The 24,061-nt window shown below is 27.2% G+C and overlaps 6 protein-coding genes across 15 annotated transcripts; 3 read left to right on the top strand and 3 right to left on the bottom strand.

Annotated features, from left to right (window-relative positions):
• The first annotated feature begins 19 nt into the window (after positions 1-19).
• LOC139990769 (U3 small nucleolar ribonucleoprotein protein IMP3) lies at positions 20-1,090 on the top strand. The gene is made up of 4 exons (XM_072010268.1): positions 20-158; positions 244-558; positions 662-734; positions 820-1,090. Exons 1-4 carry the CDS (start codon positions 22-24, stop codon positions 841-843), a joined length of 549 nt encoding a protein of 182 aa, XP_071866369.1. The 5' UTR covers positions 20-21; the 3' UTR covers positions 844-1,090.
• Positions 1,091-1,109: 19 nt separating this feature from the next.
• LOC139990766 (uncharacterized) lies at positions 1,110-1,857 on the bottom strand. Its single transcript, XM_072010266.1, has 2 exons — positions 1,462-1,857; positions 1,110-1,358 (listed from the first exon to the last, which is right to left on the bottom strand). The coding sequence occupies exons 1-2, from the start codon at positions 1,855-1,857 to the stop codon at positions 1,110-1,112; spliced, it is 645 nt and encodes a 214-aa protein (XP_071866367.1).
• Positions 1,858-1,932: 75 nt separating this feature from the next.
• Positions 1,933-11,628, bottom strand: Pgm1 (phosphoglucose mutase 1). 3 transcript variants are annotated; one of them, XM_072010248.1, is made up of 8 exons: positions 10,770-11,628; positions 7,154-7,433; positions 6,577-7,015; positions 6,304-6,506; positions 6,028-6,229; positions 5,757-5,949; positions 5,481-5,664; positions 1,933-5,396 (listed from the first exon to the last, which is right to left on the bottom strand). In XM_072010248.1, the coding sequence occupies exons 2-8, from the start codon at positions 7,400-7,402 to the stop codon at positions 5,172-5,174; spliced, it is 1,695 nt and encodes a 564-aa protein (XP_071866349.1). In that variant the 5' UTR covers positions 7,403-7,433; positions 10,770-11,628; the 3' UTR covers positions 1,933-5,171. The 3 variants fall into 3 exon arrangements, with proteins under 3 accessions (XP_071866349.1, XP_071866350.1, XP_071866348.1); XM_072010249.1 differs by lacking the exon at positions 10,770-11,628 and adding an exon at positions 8,454-8,590; XM_072010247.1 differs by lacking the exon at positions 10,770-11,628 and having other exon boundaries at positions 7,154-7,538.
• Positions 8,586-13,790, top strand: LOC139990757 (neutral amino acid transporter 9). 2 transcript variants are annotated; one of them, XM_072010250.1, is made up of 11 exons: positions 8,589-9,034; positions 9,168-9,379; positions 9,514-9,682; positions 10,009-10,067; positions 11,730-11,887; positions 11,961-12,125; positions 12,193-12,252; positions 12,317-12,496; positions 12,581-12,783; positions 12,855-12,959; positions 13,042-13,790. In XM_072010250.1, the coding sequence occupies exons 2-11, from the start codon at positions 9,213-9,215 to the stop codon at positions 13,447-13,449; spliced, it is 1,674 nt and encodes a 557-aa protein (XP_071866351.1). In that variant the 5' UTR covers positions 8,589-9,034; positions 9,168-9,212; the 3' UTR covers positions 13,450-13,790. The 2 variants fall into 2 exon arrangements, with proteins under 2 accessions (XP_071866352.1, XP_071866351.1); XM_072010251.1 differs by lacking the exons at positions 9,514-9,682; positions 10,009-10,067 and having other exon boundaries at positions 8,586-9,034.
• On the bottom strand, positions 13,651-15,081 carry LOC139990767 (ATP synthase subunit C lysine N-methyltransferase). Its single transcript, XM_072010267.1, has 5 exons — positions 14,708-15,081; positions 14,498-14,599; positions 14,247-14,419; positions 13,982-14,170; positions 13,651-13,911 (listed from the first exon to the last, which is right to left on the bottom strand). Exons 1-5 carry the CDS (start codon positions 14,709-14,711, stop codon positions 13,756-13,758), a joined length of 624 nt encoding a protein of 207 aa, XP_071866368.1. The 5' UTR covers positions 14,712-15,081; the 3' UTR covers positions 13,651-13,755.
• A 169-nt stretch (positions 15,082-15,250) lies between these two features.
• Positions 15,251-23,593, top strand: Vinc (vinculin). 7 transcript variants are annotated; one of them, XM_072010231.1, is made up of 20 exons: positions 15,251-15,486; positions 16,631-16,738; positions 16,818-16,963; positions 17,073-17,349; positions 17,453-17,653; positions 17,733-17,973; positions 18,061-18,293; positions 18,596-18,962; positions 19,034-19,462; positions 19,561-19,652; positions 19,725-19,818; positions 20,147-20,191; positions 20,440-20,559; positions 20,732-20,803; positions 21,299-21,328; positions 21,447-21,571; positions 21,646-21,885; positions 21,966-22,056; positions 22,214-22,249; positions 23,408-23,593. In XM_072010231.1, exons 1-20 carry the CDS (start codon positions 15,430-15,432, stop codon positions 23,575-23,577), a joined length of 3,174 nt encoding a protein of 1,057 aa, XP_071866332.1. In that variant the 5' UTR covers positions 15,251-15,429; the 3' UTR covers positions 23,578-23,593. The 7 variants fall into 7 exon arrangements, with proteins under 7 accessions (XP_071866332.1, XP_071866335.1, XP_071866333.1 ...); XM_072010234.1 differs by lacking the exon at positions 20,147-20,191; XM_072010232.1 differs by lacking the exon at positions 21,299-21,328.
• The last annotated feature ends 468 nt before the right edge of the window (positions 23,594-24,061 follow it).

The raw sequence follows: 24,061 nt of genomic DNA, 5'->3' as shown, positions 1-24,061 counted from the left end.
AATTGCTTGATCGCAATAATCATGGTACGAAAATTAAAATATCACGAACAGAAGTTGCTGAAAAAGCTTGATTTTATATCATGGGAAGCAGATAATAATCTACATGAAGTGAAAATTTTGAGACGTTATCGAATACAAAAAAGGGAAGATTATACGAAGTAAGTCCATTGTTTCATTACTAACTAAATAACGATTGTACTATATTCTTACGTTAAACAGATAATAAATTTTTAATTATTCCAGGTATAATAAGCTATCACGGGAAATTCGTGAATTAGGGGAAAAAATTAAAGAAATTGATGCAGATCATCCATTTCGAATAGAGCAGAGTGCATTATTGTTGGAAAAGTTATATATAATGGGACTTATAAATACAAAATGGGATTTGTCGCTAACACAAAAAGTAACTGCAAGTTCGTTTTGCAAAAGACGATTGCCAGTTATTATGGTACAAAATAAAATGAGTCAAAATTTAAAGATTGCAACACAATTAATAGAACAGGGTCATGTTAGAGTTGGCGTAGAAGTTGTAAAAGATCCAGCATTTCTGGTAACAAGGTATTAAATATAAATATTTTTTAATAATATAAATAAACAAAATAAAGCAATCAGCTCATAATTGACATACGTGACAATAATTCTTGTAAATGTTATTTTCTAGGAATTTGGAAGATTTTGTTACTTGGGTAGATACGTCTGCTATTAAGAAACATGTATTGGAATACAATGATGCTGTAAGTAATAAATCTATATTCTATGGTATTTTGTATTTACTTAGATTTAACATATTCATTTACTTTATGTATTGTTCTGTTACAGAGAGATGACTTTGATATGGCATGAATCTAGTAAAGATATTAAAATCAAAATTTCTTAATTCTAATAACTACTATTAAAATTCTCAAATTCTCAAAAAATAATTATATGTTCAATAAATCATTTAATTAATGTCTATAGAACTTAATTGTCCTTAAGAACAGCTTTCTGACATTTTTGAGATTGTTTCATATGAATTTCTTGAAATATAACTTCACGCATTGCATCCATGTAATTACTAAAAAGCAACAATAAATTAAAAACTTTGAAAATATTCGTATATCACTAATTACTTACCAAAGATATAATATTGATTTCATCGCTTTTAGTATCTTTTTGCGATGACTTAGAATATCTTCTACAATATAATCATCATTATTAGATGATACATATTTTATTGATGAATTTTTCTTTGTAAGTTTTAATATTTTTGTTTTTGGCATTTCGCAATTAAATATGTCATCCAAATTATTTTTCGTCAACATGAAAGGTTTATTTTTATCATCAGATAAGGTAATATAATTCTCTTTTCTTTTAGAATCCTAATTAATGCACGTTGCGTTATTAGAAATTATGTTATGGTTTAAATTATTTTTGAATTTTAAACATTTAATAGAAATAACTGTAATAAATATTTATATTTACTTGACGTAATAATTCGATATATTTTATCTTTTTAGTTACAGAGTAGTCAGTTTTGTTGTCATTATTATTGTTAGCTTCTTGTTTTCTATATGTATGAAGTTCCATTGGTATCACCAAATTTTTAGTAGGATTGTTGTTATTTTTAACAAAAGTTTTTTCTTTGATATCCGACGTATATTCATTTACATTCCCAGTTTCTTCAGTTATCGTATCGATATGTTCTATAATGTCATCTTTTTCAATTTGTGATATTATATTATTTTCATTATTTAATTCATGAAAAGATGGTATTCCAATACTAGATATAGATTGGAAGAGAGAATTGCAAGAAGAACAAAAACTAGAATATTCTTCGTTAACATTTTCGTCCTCTATAATATTAAAAGAATTCTCCATTTTGGATTCCAAATCATATCGAACCGGAAATGAAAACGTTTAAAAAAAAAAAAAATTTTATGTAATAATAATATATTCGTTTAGTAAAGATTGATTTATTAAAAATCATATTGATCGCATCACAAGGTATAAATTGTGAAATTTTTAATTATTCGATTCCAAATACATCCATATTTTTATTCAAGTAATCAAGTTCAGTGTTTATGTTCTAGTATGCAATAAAAAAACTTTGTTTTAACAACGAACAACGCACGTATTTCATTATACAGAACTTACAGAAATGATATACTGCATTTTAAGTGATAGATACCGTTTAAAAATATCTCTTATACTGGCGTTTGCAATTTATCATTGATCAAATAAGTATTATTTGTAAAAATATGGGTATTAATTACATAATTTTTCAAATAAAAGATATGTTAGTAAACGAAAAAAATCCATATGATAATTTAACAATTAATAGCTTTGCTTGTTTAAAATCTAAGATCACGTGTTTATGGAGAACCACTCATTCATATACCTACAATGAATAATTAGTATTTCAATATGATATACATGTTACATGTTAATTTACATTAAAATCGGCAGTCATTGCTGGTCTCTATGACACATTACCATATTACATATTCATGTTACATCATAAAATATGAGAAGTTTTTTATCTAAAAAGTAACTCAGTTATATTCGATAGGGCAGTTACATGTTAATTATATTTCAATTTTGTTGTATTAGACTTTTATCTTATTTGCTTTAATGTATTACTATTCATTATCAGTAATCAATGTTATGCAAATTAATAATGAAATGGCAAAGATGTGGAGTATAAATGAATTACTTTTCTTTTCACATATTTCTGTGACGTAACTATGAAATAGAATGGGCGTTGCGTCGACTCAGGTCCCCAAGTATCCTCCCTCTTCCTTCAACTATTTACAAAATTCTTTTTGAAATTTTCTCAAAAAGTGCTGCAGTTACAATGTGTTCAACATTTTCATCAATATATCAATACAGTATCATAATTTCATTTTATGGATACATTCCATTTCCATAAATATGTATTGCTGCATACTGCCATTACTTAAAACTTTATATGCAAATGTGAATAAATGTATGTAAGATAAATGATACACTTTTCATGAATATTTGATATCTTCATAAATTACAATTTCAGAATCAGGTTTCAACAATGTTTTCGATTTCATACTTTCGTTTCCATTGCGAATATAATATTTGAAAACAGAAAAATAAAATAAAACACTTGAAAATATTACATTAATAGAAGTAACGCATACAGAATTATCGTTGCTTCGTATCAATTATAAATTTTGGCTACACGTACCAATTAACTTTTTTATACTTTCCTCGCATTTTCCACTTATACTTTCACCATCTTATTATTGATTTTACTTTTACAAATTTTTAGGCATATCCTATTCTATCAATTAATTTTAATAAGATATTCGGCATATTTTACAAAATTGTAAAATAAAACAGATTTATATAAAAATCATTTATATATCCATTTAATGAAATATTGTTAAAAATTATATTTATTCCACATCGTCAACATGATATTATTATAATGTACCGAATACCTTATTGGCAGAAATTTTCAATCTACAATAATATATTCATAATTTCAAATTTCGTTAAATCATGATATCGAAAAATATCTCTTTCATGATTATTTGAAATTTGAAACAGCACTTTCTACACGCATCCCTGCTTTTTGTTTAATTTATCAATTTATATATCGTTTTATAATTAAAGGATAGAACAAAAAAATGTATATCATAATTATTTTGTTTACACTATATAAATAAGTAAGAGATAGAACTAAATGATTACATTAGACGATATTTGAAATAATTATCAATATAAAGAATGGCTAGTAAAAATATACAGCAATAACGTAAAAAGCTAATAACATTTTTCATTGAATGAAATTGATATTTATATACAAAACTAAATATTTAAAAAATATTTACTTTTGAGATTTAATGTTTGTATCTTTTAAGCATTTTTACATAGAAAGTATTTTACAATATAGAATTTTGATAAATCAATTATAGATAATAAAAAATAAGTTACATATGTTTTGAACATATTTTGTTGAAAATAAATGTTCTGTTTTGATTATAAAAATTAACATTTTACAATTATTTACATCTTTCACGTATAACTTATATTGGATACAACTGTTTTTAAATAAAGTATTTTACATAAATTTTGTTATATGCTGTGCCTCCATTTATATAAATTAGATTGAAATAATAGAAATCATTTTTCTATTTTATAGTATTATAAAAACAATATTATGAAATTTATAACAAACTTCAAATCCTACTTCATTAAAACGAGCAACCGCCATCCTATTAAAAGAACAGTCGTAAAACAAATTAAAACATAGTTAAAAATGAATAATATAACATACTACTTTCAATTACGATTGAAGTTATATTTTTTTGTTAACCCTTCGATAAAAATTGTACAATGTCATATACCCAGATTCTTTATTACTTTACACATAAAAAGATTCAATCCTAAATATATTTAATATTTTTTATAATATAAAATAATTCTGTTGTAAAATTAATATTTAATGTAACCTATAAATTATCATTAAGCGAACATTTTTTATAAATTTATGCAACATTATACAAATAACGAAGGGTTAAACTATTTCCATCTTTATGCATGCTTGAACACCTTTGGCAAACAACAGTTCCACGTATAAAGATACACGTGATCTTAGATTTATTACTGCCTTTACATTCTTTTAGATTTTTCTACGCATAAGTATATTTTCGTTTTAGTAAACTATTTTTGAATACAACAACCATATCAAAGGTTTTATAATCAAATGAAAATTTGAAAAATTTTATGTAAAAAAGTATGAAATACGCTGCCGTTCATTTTTATAATATTGGGTATTTTGTTAAGCTATTTAATATCTAATAGTTGTACGCGCGACATTATGAATTATGTCACTAAAACTTTTTTTGTAGTATTTTATGATTAAAACAAGTTCTATTACTACGATGAATATTCGAATATTTCATATTGAAATCATAAAAATATTACTGAATATTATTTCAATTCTATCTATATATTATACAATTTTAAGAAAAATTTTATCGAACTTGTGATTCACGTATTTATGCAATGATCTTTTGCGTAATAATTGCAACTCATAATGTCATTATACAAGGTATGACATTTCTCTTATTTAAGTTGCTTATAATGTAAAACAATCTCTTTTTTCTTTGTTTTATATATCTTTGTCAACGATAAACGATCAAGAATCATTAGTATTATGTAATCACGGTTGGTACATCACGATTAGTAAATTCTCGTAATTTACTTATCTCTAACGCAATAGTAACCAACGGTTTAAGAATGTCTTGAGCATCTTTGTTTAAAGATGCTGGATCATCTTCATAGCTATCAACATACACACGAATAGTAGCTCCAGAACTTCCCGTACCAGATAAACGGTAAATTATACGGGAACCATCTTGGAATAAAATTCTTAATCCCTGTTATACAAAATTGCAAAGTAATCTACACTGTCACGATATATTGTTACTTTATGTGGAATTTGTAGAATCATAATACAATACCTGCTTATTAGCTTGGCTTCCATCAATAGGATCTATATAAGAATAATTGTCACCTAATTTTACAACATATGTTTTCCCTTCAGATGTTAATTTTGAACCCACAAACCCAGGTTTCTCCATTTCTGATTCAATGTGTTGCATCATTTTGTTTGCTGCTTCAGAATCACAATTTTCATAATCATATCTGGTTCATATAATATAAAATTATAAAATTAGAACATAATTTACAAAACAGAGTACAATAATTAATCATATATAATATAATAAAAATAATACCTTGTAAAGAAGTTTCTGCCATATATCTGCCAGTGATTTAATAATATATCTTCTACAGACTTCCCAAGACTTGCAATTACACTAAGCCATGCAAGAGAGGCCCATATTCCATCTTTTTCACGAATATGATCTGAACCCGTGCCAAAACTTTCCTCTCCACAAAGTGATAGATGACCAGCATCCATTAAATTACCTAATAACATTATTGATAAAATATAATTTTATGTGTTTAAAATATACTGTAAAAACATATGCAAAAATTAATATGTACCAAAATATTTCCAGCCTGTGGGTACTTCATAAAGTTTAACACCAGTTTTTGCTGCAACTCTATCTATAGCAGCACCTGTTGGCATAGATCTAGCATATCCTTTAATACCAGTCTTTTTAAAATATGGTATTGAATTTAAGTTAGCAGCTAATACAGCTAATGAATCAGAAGGTGTAACAAAGAAAGCATTTTTGCCTAGTATCTGCAAAGACATAGAGCATAAATTTGCATTTTTCATGATAGTTATTTTCTATACCAAATAAATATTTTATTTACCATATTTCTGTCTCCATCCCCATCAAAAGCAGCACCAAAGTCATATGGACCATTTTTCATAGCATTTACTAAATCTTTGGCATATGTTAAATTTGGATCAGGATGAAGCCCACCAAAATCTTCTAATGGAATTGCATTAACAGTACTTGAATCATCGACACCTAATTCATTACTAAATATTCGTTTTACATATGGACCAGTAACTAGAAATGATTAACTATTATTTAACAAATATATCAAAGAATTAAATTTATTAATATAACTTTTACATACCTCCATTCATTGAATTGATAAGAACTTTAAAAGGAGGACGATTGTTACTTCCTTGTAATAATGTTTTAATACTAGAAAAGTCAAAGATATTTTTCATATGTTCTAAGTAATCATTCACAGAATCTATTATGTCTATTGTAAATGGATTTCCATCCACCTGAATTGTAGTACTTTGTATCTTGTCTATATCTATGGTTATATCAGGTATAATTTTATAATTCTTGAGCACTTTAGTAATCTCATAAATCTTATTTGTGACATTATCTGGAGCAGGACCACCATTTTCGCAGTTAAACTTAATGCCAAAGTCAGCATTGGGTCCACCAGGATTGTGAGATGCTGTTAGAACAATTCCTCCTAGAGTTTTGTATTTTCTTATTATGGTAGACACAGCTGGAGTCGAAAGTATCCCATTTTGCCCAATTATTAATCTTTTTACCTAATGCAACAAATAGTCATTTATAATAATAAAATTAAAGTAATAAAATTAAAGAGATAATAGTTTTTTAATAAAATAAAATACAAAGAAGCATGATATATAAATAAACGAAATGTAAATCTAGTTTAAATAAATTACTCCATTTGCTGCAGCAATCCTGATGATCTTTCTAACCACATCTTTTCCATAATATCTTCCATCGCCACCAACAACTAACGTACTACCAGGCAATTGTTCTTCTAGAGCTTGCAATATTGCTTGAATGAAATTTTCTGTATAATGTTCTTGCATAAATACCCGCACCGCTTTTCGCAATCCGGACGTACCCGGCTTTTGACCATCGTATATTCGGGTTTCTACAATTTTGCTCGACACTGCGCTTGACATCTTTCAAATATTACACTTAATGTGATATCAACTGAAATAAAATGGAATTATTCGTATCTGAACCCAAACAGTAGAGAAAAATCAGATTTGTGAATTTCATAACACGTCCTCGACGCTTGGTAGCAGACTGAACTTTGCCTACCAATGACACACAAGGGCATGGGTCAACCATCTTTGAAACATTGCGCCCGCGCTTTACCACTCGCTAATAATATTGTCTTTGTGAAGAACATAGCTCTTCCAAACGCGATACACTAATATTCTATACGGTATAAAATTGATAATAGAACATAAACATTTGATAATTTCAATGATTATAATTTATATCTATGTCTTTATTGATTCTAGTAGTAGCTTCCGGAAAATGGGTAAAAATGCTAAATTAAACGAGTCTTATCATTCTTGATTGTCTTAAACAAATAAGTTTAAGTTGAGCGCATACAAACTTTCTTAATAATATACTCATTTATGAGGAACGATTCATTTAATAATTCTGATCCACGTGAATTTTATTCATATTTTTATTATTATAATTAAATATATTTATATTTATATTATATTTTTTCCTGGGAACCACAATAGATTAAAATATGCTACCACCATAACACTTAATTTGCACAAAATATTATATTGATTTGTGTACTTTGTCTCTGGCAATATTATCCAAGTCGGCTACATTGTTGAGAATTATTTAGCCTATGAAATTTTTCTTATGTTAATCATTCTAAAAGATTGAGTAACGTGGGTTACTGATGACCACGGTAATCAACATGTTAATAATAATTAATTAAATGCGTGATATTTAAAACTGGACGACTTTTATCTTAATTCTAGAATCTTGTGATTTTTGCTTTAGGATTTCCGTAAAATTATTGATGTATAGACTTGCAAAGAATACTATAAATTAACAATTACGTTTATCAGATAATTATTTAGTATATTATCGATATAATAGGTTGTTAGACAACATTTAAAAAACTTAATTTTTTACATATTAAAATTATAGAGAGCAGATACACACACACACACACACACACACACACACACACACCTAACGTTTGCGTAACTCAAAAATGAAGTCTGCTCTTTATATCACAGAAGAAATGAACAATTTTTCCAAATGCGTTACGACATTTAAATTCGTTGTATCTTGTTATTCGGCAATTTTTTTTCAAAATATACGAAAATGTAGAGAGAAAAGTCGAGTAAAAAGTATACGCACGCGTAGATGATGATTTACTTATTATGAAGATCAGCATTAGCGAAGAAAAATAAGGAGGAGGGAGCTTATTATGTCAAGAATGCCTGATATAAGCATGCGATTTTACAAAACAGACGTATAGTTGTTTAAAACAACAGTTCTCCCTAAGTTTCGCTCGTGAAAGCTGTATTATAAATTGTATCATAGGTTGTATCATTGATAGTGTAATCACATAGTATCTCAAAAATAATTGAAATTTTTTAATTAAATATAAACACATCTTTCGATTTCTAATCAGCACTTTTAATATGCCTATGCGAATTTTCAGAAATATTATAATAATATTATAAACAACGAATATACGCAAAATTTGAATTTCAAAAAGTTTTAGTGTGAAATTTAACATTTGAACACACTTATAAACGTTGCAAGTAAGTAATTTTTATGGTATTTAAATTATCAATTAAAGATAATAAAAAATATAAATAATAAGAAAAATAATTAAAGAAAGAATAAAAAATTATAGGGTAAATGGTTAATAACACATATATTTTATTTTGATAGTTCCACTTATATGGCATGCATGTATATGCATAAATTAAATATAACATGTATAGATGTAAAAATGATTGGAAATCTTGTATTATACAGCATGATAGTGGATCTGAAAGTGCACCTTTATTCTCTTCAGGATCTCATACTAGTATAGAACCCAGTATATTTCAAGATTCTGAAACCAGTGATTTAGACTGCACTCCTACAAATAGCTATTTCAAGTACCAATTTTTTCTTACTATCCTTTAACAATACTTCTTTTCATTATAAATGAAATAATATTACTTTTTCTGCTAAGTATCATTTTTAATATTATTATTGATAATAATTGCTTATTATAGTCAATTTTTCATAGGTATGGTAGTTTAGAAAGTTGTAGTCACCATTCTAACATTACTGTAGTACCAAAGAGACCACCACCCCTTGCTGAAAATCATACTTTAGTTACACCTTTAGTATTAAACACTTCCTCCTCCTTAAACGTAAGACAAGACAGATGTTATGAAATCCATAATACTGATTTGGTGAGAACACCACAAACAATATAAAATTGCATGTTTTAGTATATAATATTTATATCAAGGTTAGATACTTTGAAATAAAAGAAATAATATAGAATAATATAGAAAGAAATAATATTCATTATCTTTAGTTAAATTCTATTGCAATCATAAAATTCTACTTAGTACAAACATATACTCACTTAAAATTTTTACTGATACTGAAATAGTTGTGAGAATTTATTGTAACATTTTTTATTTGTATTTTGTTAAATATATAGTAACATAAATACGAACAGCTATGTCAAACAAATTATAAATGAATTGTTATCTTAATTTTATTGCAATAGGAAGCTGAGGAAGCTACATGCAAGGATATTAAATCAAAACAAAGTTCTCTAGTCACAATGTAAGTAACAATATAATACCTAGTTCTTAATATCCAATAATATTTTTTCGATGTACTATTATGCAAAAATGTTTCTAAAATCTCATGCTTCACATGATTATCAATAGGCAAAAGAAAATTTTTGTTAATGTTGTTCTTGCATTAATAAATTTAGCATCAATAGCATAATATAGTATTAATTATAAATTATTATCAGCTATCATGTTATCATCAAGAAAGGGTTCTGGGTCAATTCTCTTAGTACAGTGTTCAGAAATCTAATCACATTCATAAATTTTTTGTTATCTCTTTGTAGTCGTATTTTTAGTAGGTTGATGATGAGAGAAAAATGAAATCTTGCATCAGAAATGCCTGTATGTATTTTGAACATGGAAGACTAACTTGTTTCTTATAAGCAATATATCATTTTCATCATCTTTCACCTCTCGTTTGATACATGCATATAAAAAAGTAACTTGTATTTACAATAACATTTTTATGCTTTTTTATTACATATTGTTTGTGATCTTTTCTCTTCATTCACTAAATCTTCAATATAGTTCTGCAAATTAAAATTATGAACTCAAAATTTGAAAGCAAACAAAAGAATGTTTAATTAGAATAATATATTTAAACATCATCCGTTCTATAAATAATTCTTGACAAGTTAGATATTTCATTGTTGTAAACTATTATTACATATATCACATTAAGAAAACTTACCTATATAAATCGAAATTCCTTTCGCTAAGTTTCGTCAAAATAAGATCTCAAAGGATATTAAAACTTGCTTTCATGATATTAATTTGCACTACTATTTATATAATGTTTCAATTAATGTTTAAAATCGTATACACCATCGTTCGTTCTCACATCTTAAAAGCACGCACCTAACGCAGTAGCATAATAGAACAAAGAAACTTTAAATTATACATGTTAATATGTTACCTTTCTTCCATTTTAAATAAACAAAAAAGAGGGAAGAAGAATGTAAAAGATCAAAGCGGATGCATGGTTTTAAGATATGAAAACGAAAGAGTATCAAACGAACATGGTTAACAGTCGCTCACGTTTCGACCACCATCGGGTGGTTGTGACGACGACGACTACACAGTATATTAGAAGGGGTTAGTGCTCCGTCGGTTGCCTGGGCAACAGACGGACACCCGAAAGGTCAATGCCCGTAGCTGGTACCTAAGAAGAATAACAAGGGAACCACATGAGATGCTATGATTGAATATTGATGAACATTAATACTAAAATTATCAAAATTCTCAAAATGACCAATTCATAATTTTTTACAAAAATTGTATAAGTTTACAGAAGGAATTTTCTTATAATCTTCTGTAAAATTTCCTGGGAATATACATATATTTTTTTAGCCATTGGCAGTTCTAGTATTAACCTAAACAATATTTACTAAACTATAAACTAAATAAAGAATAAAAAGTTATGCAATTTATTTATAAGCACAACCAACACTAATCGTAACGAAATTTTAGATCATTAACCTACATATATTCTTCTTAATTTTTTTTTGTAACTGCAACTTTCCATTTTTTAACTTTTAAATATCGGTTTTTTTCTTTTTATATATTTTATATGACAGATTAAGTTAATGATTAATAGGAATCTTTAAAAAATATTATTTATTTGTAATTATATAATTTCATATCTTTATAGATTTTCAATATGGAACACAATATTAGGCTCTTCCTTATTAACGATACCATGGGGTATTCAAATGGCTGGTTTCTTTCCTGGTATTATTCTAATACTTGTAATGAGTGGTTTATGTCTATATACTGCTTATTGTCTCCTACTTGTACATAAATATTATGGTACAAAATATTTAATTCTTTTTGTTTAGGGAAACTAATACAACAATATGTTTATAATAATTTAATGTTTTAGGTGGACAAAAAGGTATAGAAGTAATTCAATTATGTCGGATATATCTTAACAAGTGGGCAGAATATGTTGCCAAAGCTTTTAGCATTACAGTTTTAATAGGCGCAACTATAGCTTACTGGGTTCTTATGTCTAATTTCCTATATAATTCTGTAAATTTCATATATGGTAAATGTGCATAAATCTTTGCTTTTCATGTAAAGTTCATTAAAAAAATTGAATATTTTTTTTATAGATAATTTAGTCGGAGTATCCCAGTACTATACAAATGATAATATTTCATACACATCAGAAGGTAAGTATATTTTATTCATGATACATATTGAAAGATTAATGTCAATTATTTATTTTAATTCTAGTACTATGCCCAAAAAGAATAATCTATAATAGCACAAATTTAATAATTCATAATTTTACATATAATACTTTGGCACCAATTTGGGATCTCTATAAAACAGTTCCTATTTTTCTTGGTTTATTAATATTTCCGTTTTTAAATTTTAATAGTCCCACCTTTTTTACAAAATTTAATTCTCTTGGTATGTATGCAAATGATTTGTAGATTTAATATTTTTTTAAGTCACATTTGATTTATAAAATTATGATTTTTTTGTGTGTCATAGGAACCATGTCAATCATATATTTAATTACCTTTGTTTTGATTAAATCGTACTCATGGGGTATTAATATGAATGAAATAGAGTGGAACACAAGTTGGACGTTAAAATTTTCATTTCCTGCACTTTCTGGAATGTTAGCATTGTCATTTTTCATTCACAACATTATAATTACTGTGATGCAGAACAATCATGATCAAAGTAAAAATGTAAATAATTTTACTTTCTTTTTCGCATAAATATAATTAAACTACTGAAAAGTTTTATCTTTTAATTACAGGGAAGAGATCTTTCAATAGCCTATCTATTGGTTACTCTAACTTATATTATAGTAGGTGTAGTATTTTATGTATGTTTTCCACTGAGCAAATCATGCATTGAAGATGTAAGTAAAATATTAAATTAAGCATCAAAGTATAATATTCTTAGGAAAGAAAATAACAAGTAAAATTGAATCTTTTTTACAGAATTTGTTGAATAATTTTCAAAAATGGAGTGGCTTAACAGTAGGTGCTCGAATTGTTCTTCTTTTTCAGTTATTAACCGTTTATCCATTACTTGCATACATGTTACGTGTTCAATTACTTACATCAATGTGTAAGACATTTAATACAGGCTGTGTTATTCTAGTTAACGTTATTTTGGTATCTATATGCATTGTATTTGCAGTGTTTATACCATATATTGGTACAATAATACGATATACAGGTGCCTTAAGTGGTTTTATTTATGTTTTTACTTTACCAAGTTTATTATACTTGGCAATTTTGAAACAACAAAAAAGATTGACAATATTTTCTACACTTTTACATACAAGTATTCCAATATTTGGATTTTTAAATTTGTTAGCTCAGTTTTTCATTGCAGAATATTAAAAATTTTGAAACTTAAATTTTAAATGTTCCTAGTATTACAATACAGTTAAATAAATGAATAATTACGAAGTTGAAAATGTATATGAATATAATTATGCTTGTTGTATAAATGTAAAATATCTAATTAATTTATAGAAATGCACATAGATATTAACATATAAATTTTATAAAATAAAAAGCTTATTTATTCGTTAGTCTGTCATTATCTACTTATAATATGTATCATGATTTATACAGAGTAATTTATTTATAATTATGCAATACTTACAATGTTTATAAATATTTTAAAATTCATATCTAATTATACTATTTTAAACTTTTTGAAATCTTGTATATCCAAACCGTATCAACACCTTCACCAATTGTTTTTATTTCACTTATAGTAGGAAGTGGAAACCTACAAGCAATTATAACAGAATCTTCTTGTAGCTCTTTAATAAACTTTATTTCAACATCTTTCATCTGAAAATATATACTACATTAAATACATTGTGCAAGAGAAGCTATATAAAAAATAATATATAAAATTTACCATTTGATCGACACCAAATAACACAATATTATCATACTTTTTTAAATTATGATTCCATAAATTCTGTTTTATAAATTTTGTCTGCAAAGATGAACTTGTGATTAAAGCTTTTAGTCTAGAGTACCATACTAACCAAGGATTTAATTCAATTCCATGGGCTTTAAATCCTGCTTTTGCTGTCGCAAAGACCTATTTATAAAATTATAGTACTGCATTTGTATTTACTAACAATTTAATATTTACACTATATGAAGACAATATTTACTATACGCCCATCACCACTTCCAAGATCAATCAAAGAACCAGTACGTCCTTCTAAAGCTTGCAATACATTTCTTATTTGCTGAGACGTAGCTGGTACATAAGGCAAACATATTTTGCGAAAGGCAGGACTTACAAATGGAATACATATCACACTAATAGCTGTCGCAATGCCTCCTAAAAGACAATATAAATGAATGACATTTATGGAAGTTAATATAATTACATTTCATAACATATTTTCTATTATACTACCTGTTATTCCAATAAGATATAAGCCAAGTTTCGATGCCTTTTGCGGTATTTTTTGTGATGGATTGATATTATTAATTATGTCATTTATTTCATTAACCTCTGCTAATTAAATTGACATAAAATTAAAATTTGCAAATGTAACATAACATTTAGAAATAAATTTACAAATCTTAAAATTTTACTTTATGATTTGTAATTCATGGATCTTACACATTTTGTATACTTGTATAGTTGTCAGCAATATAAAAATTCTTTATTTATCTTTGTAACATGCATTCATAGGATGCAACCCACGAGCATTGTGAAATACTAACCTCAAAACACGTTTGCATACACATTGCGTATCTACCTTGAAACATCACGAACATAGTTACGAAACAAGTTCAAAATATTTGGCGCGAATTTTAAACATTATAAAATTCTAGTGTTTTAATTTATACCAATATAGTTTATACGTAACATTTTTATGTAGATCTTGGTATAAAAAGAAAAATCCTTATTATTATTAAATGTTATACTGCTCAGATTTCATCAGAATTTCATATCATTTAAAATTCATGCCAAAAATATTCAAACTGATTCACAATTTGCAAACATGATGTATCAAGATCAACGCAAGGCAAGAATACGCAATATTCCCTAGATTTCTATGTTTGTATCGATACAATTTTCTCGAATACAGAATCGTAATTCTTGATCATGAATCGTGATTCGTGATCCATCACTGCATAATTACGTATTTTCTCATCCTAGTAGTACGTCGGATAAGTTACTTCGTGTTATTTCTCGAAATAGTTCTGTTTGGTTCTTGCAACGCATTGTTAATGTTTTCGCATGTAATTATTTCATTAAATTTTCAAGCAAATTTGTTTCGTTTTCATACGTTTTAATAATCGGCAGTTTTACGTTTTTTCGTAACAAAGGCAACTAAGATGCCGGTATTTCATACAAAAACCATAGAAAGTATCCTCGAGCCTGTCGCACAGCAGGTAAATATATTTATATTTCAATATTTTAATTGTTATATTTATAGAATCATCACTAACTTTGTTATGTTTCCAAAAATGTCATGGATATTTCTTACTTGGAATGGAGAGAGAAGGATGAAGATAAAAGGAGACAGATTTTCGATAAAAGGAATTCATTAATTAATTTCATCTTTAAAAATAATTCACTTGTCATAATATAAGATAGGTTGCAAATGTTTTTCATATATTTTATCTGATCTATTTGTAAAATATATTTATATAATTTAAGATCTGTCAAACTACAATTATTTGTTAAAAACATAATATTTAATACATATTATGAAATTTATTATTTTGTTTTTATGCCATTAATTATTATGAATGATGTTATCATGATAAACCTGCCAAGTGACTTGTCTTTCTTTATATAGAACTATGACATCATTCTACAAATATAGGGCAGGGATACTAAATTCATCTTTAGGTCTAAAAGGTTGGCTATATGAAATTCAATCCTAGTACAGACATTATGAAAAATCATGTTATCTAAACTAAGATCATTCTGTATTTCTAAAAAAGGACATGTTTCAGTCTACCAATCATTAAACCATCCTACACATTATACATATGAAATTACTAATGTCCTCTAAATTGATTGTCTTTCTGAATATGCTAATTTAGATAACTCCAATGTTAATGTAAGATAAACATGTATATAGTTATATCTATAGATTATACTAATCGACTATAGATATAGATATACTTATAGATTATACGATATAGATTATACTAATTATACTAATATACTATTATACTAATGTACCCAAAAATTATTTAGAATAAATATATTTTTCTTTAGAATTATTGTATATTGTCAATTTTTAATATTTAATTGTTTTATGTTAAAATTATATGATGTATTTTAATATATAACAAATATTTATAATTATTTAGAAATTTCATTTAGAATTAAGTTTTATTTATATGTTGTTCAGATATAGATTAAATACTCTTTTTAATACGTGTTTATATGACAAATGTTTATTTATCTCCTAAATATATGAAGTAAACATAAAAAGATTATAAAAGTTACATTATTAACTTAGATAAATTTTTCAAAACTATTTCCAAAAAATTTTGTGTTATTGATGTTTGTATATTGCAGGTTTCGAGACTTGTCATCTTACATGAAGAAGCTGAAGATGGAAATGCAATGCCTGATTTGGGAAGGCCTGTGCAAGCAGTTAGTATGGCAGTGGCAAATCTTGTTAAGGTAAGTTAGTCTTTGAAACTAAATTTACTTTAGTAAAATAATTTCATCATTTTTCTTTAAATTTTTTATTGATACATAGGTAGGAAAAGAAACAATTAATTCTTCCGATGATGCTTTGCTTAAACAAGATATGCCTGCTGCTTTACAACGAGTTGAAGGAGCTTCACGTCTCTTGGAAGAAGCATCAGCTATGTTAAAACAAGACCCATATTCTGGACCAGCTAGGTATTGAAACTAAGACAAAATTCATGTTATAAAGCTGCTGTTACATAATCTTATAAAGTTAAAAATATTTACAAAATATATTGAGATAAAAATGTAATCTATTTATTAGGAAAAAGCTAATAGAAGGTTCACGTGGGATCCTTCAAGGAACTAGTTCCTTACTTCTGTGCTTTGATGAAAGTGAAGTACGTAAAATTATTAGGGAATGCAAAAGAGTACTAGATTATTTGGCAGTAACAGAAGTTATTGAAACAATGGAAGATTTGGTTCATTTTCTTAAAAATTTAAGTCCTTGTCTCAGCAAAGTATCGAAAGAAGTGAGTGCTCGTGAAAAAGAACTAACTCATCAAGTACATAGAGAAATTCTGGTACGCTGCTTAGAGCAAGTAAGTACAGAGATAATAGATGTTAATATATGATATAAACTGTATTGATGTTAGTAACAAGTATTACAAATTAAAATACCATTAAAATAACATTATGTAATAGGTAAAAACACTTGCACCAATTCTCATCTGCTCTATGAAAATATTTATTCACATTATTTCTCAAGGAAGTAAAGGAGCAGAAGAAGCAGCTGAAAATCGTAATTATTTAGCTGGCAGAATGTCAGATGAATTAAATGAAATTATTAGGGTATTGCAACTTACTACATATGATGAAGAAGAATGGGATGCTGACCAGTTAACAGTGTGTATCAACTATTAAACACTTCAATGTGGTATATAAAATTTGAATATATTTTGATATCTTTGTTTCTCTTTTTAAGGTATTAAAGAAAGCACAAAGTGCTATAGAATCTAGGATAAGAGCTGCTTATGATTGGTTAGATGATGGACTTGCTTTGCGCGGTGGAGTAGGAGAGAAGAGTCTTCGTCAAATAGTTGAACAAGCACAACGATTGGCAGAAAGATATCTCCCGCCTTCACAGGCAGAACCATTACAAAAATTATCTTCACAAATTGTTACTATGACCAATGCACTTTGTGAATTAAGACAGAATGAAAAAGGTTTATATAAACATACTTATATCTGGGTATAAAATGTGTTTTGTGAATTTTTTGTACTGATTTGTTATTATATTCTTATTCTCAAAGGAACTACACCGCAAGCAGAAGCTTTAGCGCGTGGTATAAAAGAAAAAACAAACGAACTTCGCAATGCTATTGCCTCTGCTATAGAAGCTGCTGATAAATCTGGTACTACGCAAACTGCTCACACAGTTGCAGGTCGTCTAGAACAAGCGAATAAATGGCTTCTTAATCCACAACATGATGATAAAGGACTTGGTCAGAGAGCTATAGCTTTAATTATACATGAAGGAAAAAAGGTACATAAATAAAATATTACATTTTACTTTTTTTTCTTTCTCTTTGCTATCGAATGTATGGGCACGTTATAACTATATGAATCTAGAAGTTTATCATTTAATTTTAATAATTTAAATGCCGCAAATGGGAAGAATCAGCAGCACGTAGCAAGTGTAAGTTACGTGTGCAATTTGAGTATTCCTTCTAAATGCTAATAATAAAAACTTAATTTAATTATACTGTTAGTATCACGATATTTATATATGCGACAAACTTCTAACCTTTTTCATGTTTATTAGTTGACTTATATTCTAAACACTAGGTTGCTGAAGGTCTACCAGGAATACATAAAGCAGAAATTCTACAACTTTGCGATGAAGTTGACAATCTCTCTCATCAACTTGGAGATTTATGCGCTCATGGTCAAGGAAACACACCTCGTGCCCAAGAAATCGCTCGTCAATTATCGCATAAGCTGTATGAACTGAAAAATAGAATACAACAAGCCGTTGTGTCGAGAGTAGTCGAAGATTTCATCGATATAACGACGCCTTTAAAACAATTCACGGACGCTGTATTAGCTCCGGAAGGCACTTTAGGCCGCGATCAAAATTTCAATGATAAAACGCATGCTCTTCAAACATTTTCCAATAGGGCAGCAAAAACAGCCAGAATGGTGGCTGCTGGTGGTATGTGGATATATTATTACTGTAGTCCTATCATTGTTTTACTTATATAATAGAATTTATTTATATCTTAGGTAGTGGAGGTAACAAAAAATTGGCGGAAGCGTTAACTGCAAGTGCTTCGCAAGTTGAATCTTTAACACCACAATTAATTAATGCTGGACGAATTCGAATGACTTATCCGAACAGCAAAGCTGCGGATGAACATTTTGAAAATTTGCGACAGCAATATGCAGAAACAATGCAGAGAGCACGTGCATTATGTGATGAAGCAACTGATAGTGGAGATTTCATTAGAACTTCTGAAGAACAAATGCAAAAGCATTCGTTCCTATGTGAGGAAGCTATAGCAAAAAGTCATCCACAAAAAATGGTTGACAATACAGCTGCCATTGCTAGATTGGCTAACAGAGTAATACTTGTAGCAAAACAAGAAAGTGATAATAGCGAGGATCCTGCATTCATTCAAAGAGTTAATCAAGCTACAGATATTCTCCAAAATAGTAAATGATACACAATAATATCACATGAATTATTTAATTAAATTCTTTTAAATATATTTAAATACTATCTAAATTTAATAAAAAATACTTCTATTTAGGTGTTGCTCCGATGGTCCAAGATGCAAAGTTAGTTGCGATTAATATTAACGATAGTAATGCAGTTTCCCGTTGGAGAGAAAGTAACCGCGCAGTGAGTAGTATAAAACATGAATCAAGTTTTAATTATTGTTGTAATTAACTTATTTATTGTTATCTATTGTAGCTTTTGTCTAATGTTGGACAAGTCCGTAAAGCTATCATAATTCAACCAGATCTAATACCTCCACCAGAGGTATCGCAATTACATCTTAATGATGGTAAGTGTATAAAATTTCTTTGTACATATTCTTTCATGTTTTATAAAAATGGGATTTTGGAAATAGGTACTCAACTTAGTCACTTAACAAATTCATGTTTTCTTATAGTTTTATCTTCATAGTATATTTACTCATGCTTTAAGTTAGTATTTAAAACATTTATCTTAAGTCATTTATCTCATTTTTCTATCCACTTATAATTCTTCAACAATTATATTTAATTATTCAACGAGATAAATAAAATTCGCTTGTTATAACATATTTTTGTAGGCAAAATTCAAACATTTGTTTTTTCGTAACACAAAAGTTCTTAACATATTTCTTCCAGAAAAACAATTGCCAAGCCGTCAATATAATTACTTCATAGACAAAGGTACTATATACCTGATTAATTATCTTTATATTATTTATTATATTATTATATATAAATTAAATTATTATTATTATATTAATAAATTCAGAATATCATGTGTAATACTACATTCATTTCACAACTTAATATTAATATTTAATAAGACACATGGTATCTGTTTAAGAGAAATAGGATATCTCAGTATAACATTTTATTTTATAATTTTAATAAAAAATGAGAATATTTTTAAACATTTATTCAAATGCTAGTTGGTGAACCTTTAAGAAATCAACCATCGCCAAGCAATTTATGTGTCGTCAGCTCCAATTTAAACACAAATAAACCTCAACATCGCTCTATCAGCCCATTACCAAAGTGGGCACGTGAAGGTATTTACCATTATTTGAAAAGAAATCAAACAAGAATATATTTTTTAATTCTTTTTTCTTCTTATATAATATTTTTAAATATCTTGCTTCAAAATGAAAATAGATATAGGAATTTCCAAAGCATTTGTTCTTTAAAGTCAAGACATAGAAGTAATTACTTTTTTTTTATCAGGAGATAACCCTGATCTCCTATATCAAGAACTGGCTTCTGACAACGAGTTAGAAAAATCAGTTCACGATGGAGGTAATTTAAAATTAGTATTTTTGAGGATTGAAATTGCAAGTGTCTAGTGCTCAAAATTCTGTTTACCCATGGGAGCAAAGCATGTGTATAATGAAATTGAATATATATTATTTTGTATAGCATCTTTTTAACAATGAGGTTTAAAGAAATAAAATATACGTAATTCTAAATTAAAATAGAAAAAAAACTTTAATTTACTGAAAAAATAATAGCGCATTGAAGTTATTTTCGTTGAATTTTATAAATATATGTATACTATTAAATATCTAAAAAAAATCATTGTATCAAATAGTTTATTGTTTTTTACAATTTACGTGATATTTCTTCAGTTAACAAATTTACTTTTCATTTCTCTATACTAACAATTGCATTCATTGTTAATGCATTGCATAGTTGTCTTGTTTATTGGTGCATGTTTTACTATGATCATATGACATTAATATGTAATTTTAAATTAATATGTGTTTATATCTTTAATGCTACGTGGAATAATAGGCTACTACTATGATTATGGTAATAATGATGGTAATTATGAAATGTGCATTGTTTTTATGTATATTAAGTGTACAATGGTTGTATTGTCAAAGAATTTATTATTTGGGAAAACTTATCATTCTTACATAAATTATTATAACTTACACAGAAGTCGTCCCACCGCGTCCACCTCTGCCTGGTGGAGATATTCCGCCTCCACGACCTCCACCACCAGAAACGGATGATGAGGATGAAATGTTTATGCACGCACCACAGCCTAATCAGCCTATAATGGTATATTCAATTTATGTTTTAATTCTTTATTCTCAAAAGTGCAAGATCGGCGTATCATTTTAGTAAAATTTCAGATGGCTGCTCATGGCTTGCACCAAGAAGTACGACAATGGTCAAGTAAAGACAATGAAATTATTGCAGCTGCGAAGAAGATGGCTATTTTAATGGGTCGATTATCAGGTTTAGTTAGAGGAGAAGGTGGTAATAAACGGGATCTGATTGCATGTGCTAAGGCCATTGCAGAAGCTTCTCAGGAAGTAACTCGTTTAGCTAAGGAATTAGCTAGAGAATGTACCGACAAACGTATTCGTACTGTATGTATATGATTTATCTATTACGATTTATATTATGTTATACAGCTAAAATTAATATTTTTTGTAAATTTATTTTATAGAATCTTCTTCAAGTTTGTGAACGAATACCTACTATAGGTACACAATTAAAAATATTATCTACAGTGAAAGCTACAATGCTAGGTGCACAAGGTACAGTAAACAAATTGTTCAATTTTCTATATATAATAAAACATATTTTAATTATCTGAGAATAGAATATTAATAAAATGTCATAGAATTTGGGGAGTTCTATATTTTAAAGAATCACTTAATGAAAACAGCTATTAATGACATTTTTCATACATAGAGACGCTCCCCACCTGGGAAGAGTTGATGCTTTATGGTAAAAATGTTGATAAATTATGCTTGATGTTTTTATCATTCTCTTTAGAGTTTCTTTTATTTAACTGTTTGAATATTTCACAGTTTTGCATTTGCATTACAATGCATGCATATTTTAGTCTTCCCCAGAATATACTATGAAAGAATATATTACATAAAATTTAAGAACGTTAAAAGAACGTATAAAAGAAATGTACTTACCCTACAAATTATAAAATGTATAATTTAATTTTTTAATTTTCTAATTTTCAATTTAATTATTGATGCGTTTAATATGCCCCTACTCATCACGATGTAGACGAATTGATTGGCTGCAGTAAGTTGATGAAATAAGTATAAGTTAGCATAGAATATATAGTTAAAAAACTTAATACGTGAATATTAACGTTGTGTATATTTAAAAAGCAATATTGTACTCTAAAAGATATACATACTTCATATAGATATAATACAGTTCATGGTTGTAAACTGTTAATATTAATTTAAATTAGTCTAAAATTCCTACTTTCTATTTGTATCATTCATCTTATCAATATTGTTATATACATTTTACATACTTCATCCTTTTAGCATGATATTCTTTTGTTTTTACACGTTTTCTTGTTTCTTTTGTATTACATGTGTGTGTATGAACACGTACATACACTATTTTTATATGCTAATATTAGCATCTATTATTCATATATTTGCATGTATTTTCCAACATAAATGATAAATTCATTATATACAATATTATTCAATTATATTCTCACACATTCCTTATTACAATTGCAAACAAAAATTTTTTTATAGCACGCATTACATATGTGTTAAGAACTGAATTTTCGTTACATTAAAGTTGCTCATAAATTATTATTTCAGTATTGTATGTACATTAATTAAGTAATGTAGTATATATTTTATAGATTTTAATATGTAGTAGAAGTGAATACTTTTATTTTTTAATACATTCCTTTTAAACTTTTGTGAAACAACCTTAGACCAAATTAGCATAAATACTATCTCTTTTTTAATTAAATATTTTGGTGTTTTATTCTATTTTAACTTTTGCTACTTTCTTCTGTCTGGTAATGGAACATGTTAAAAACTGATTTTTATTTTTCTTTTGATTTTCAATATTTTAAGTTTATTTAATATCTAATTCATGTCTAAACTGTAGGTACAGAAGAAGATCAGGAAGCAACAGACATGTTAGTTGGAAATGCTCAAAATCTTATGCAAAGCGTAAAAGAAACTGTTCGTGCTGCAGAATGTGCCAGTATAAAAATACGTACTGCATCTGGTATGAAATTACGCTGGGTGCGACGACAGCCTTGGTATCAGTACTAAGAAAAAAAAATTGCTATAATGAAAATGAAATGTAACAGATGGGTAAGACTTCTTAAATATTAGATACATTTTGACTGATTCCACAATATATGTCATGAAAAAGTGTTCTAACAAGGAATAACATCCAAATTTTTAAAATTGATTTGGTTAACAGTGGAATACATAATAGAATCCGAAAGGTACTGAGTATTTTTATTCATGATAGATTTTCAGAAATAAGCACCATATATTTTAAAAAATTAGGTAATTGTTAATTTTTGTAATAATTGTGAATAAGAAAAATATATATATAATCTTTAAATTTTTACAGTTTTATATAATCAAATCCATTTTACATGTTTGAATGATATTCCCCAAAATATTCAATAATATAAATCTATAATTGTATAATTTATACTTCTAAATGTACTGACAAATGCTGTATTCATAATATAGAACTTATAGTTTATAACATAACAAACGAGCTAGTGATTAATATTAAAAA

The sequence above is a fragment of the Bombus fervidus genome, chromosome 9 (genome assembly GCF_041682495.2).
Source record: "Bombus fervidus isolate BK054 chromosome 9, iyBomFerv1, whole genome shotgun sequence".
NCBI classification, from domain to species: Eukaryota; Metazoa; Arthropoda; class Insecta; order Hymenoptera; family Apidae; genus Bombus; species Bombus fervidus.
Note: the sequence above shows the minus strand (reverse complement) of the source record. Positions and strands in the feature narration are given on the sequence as shown.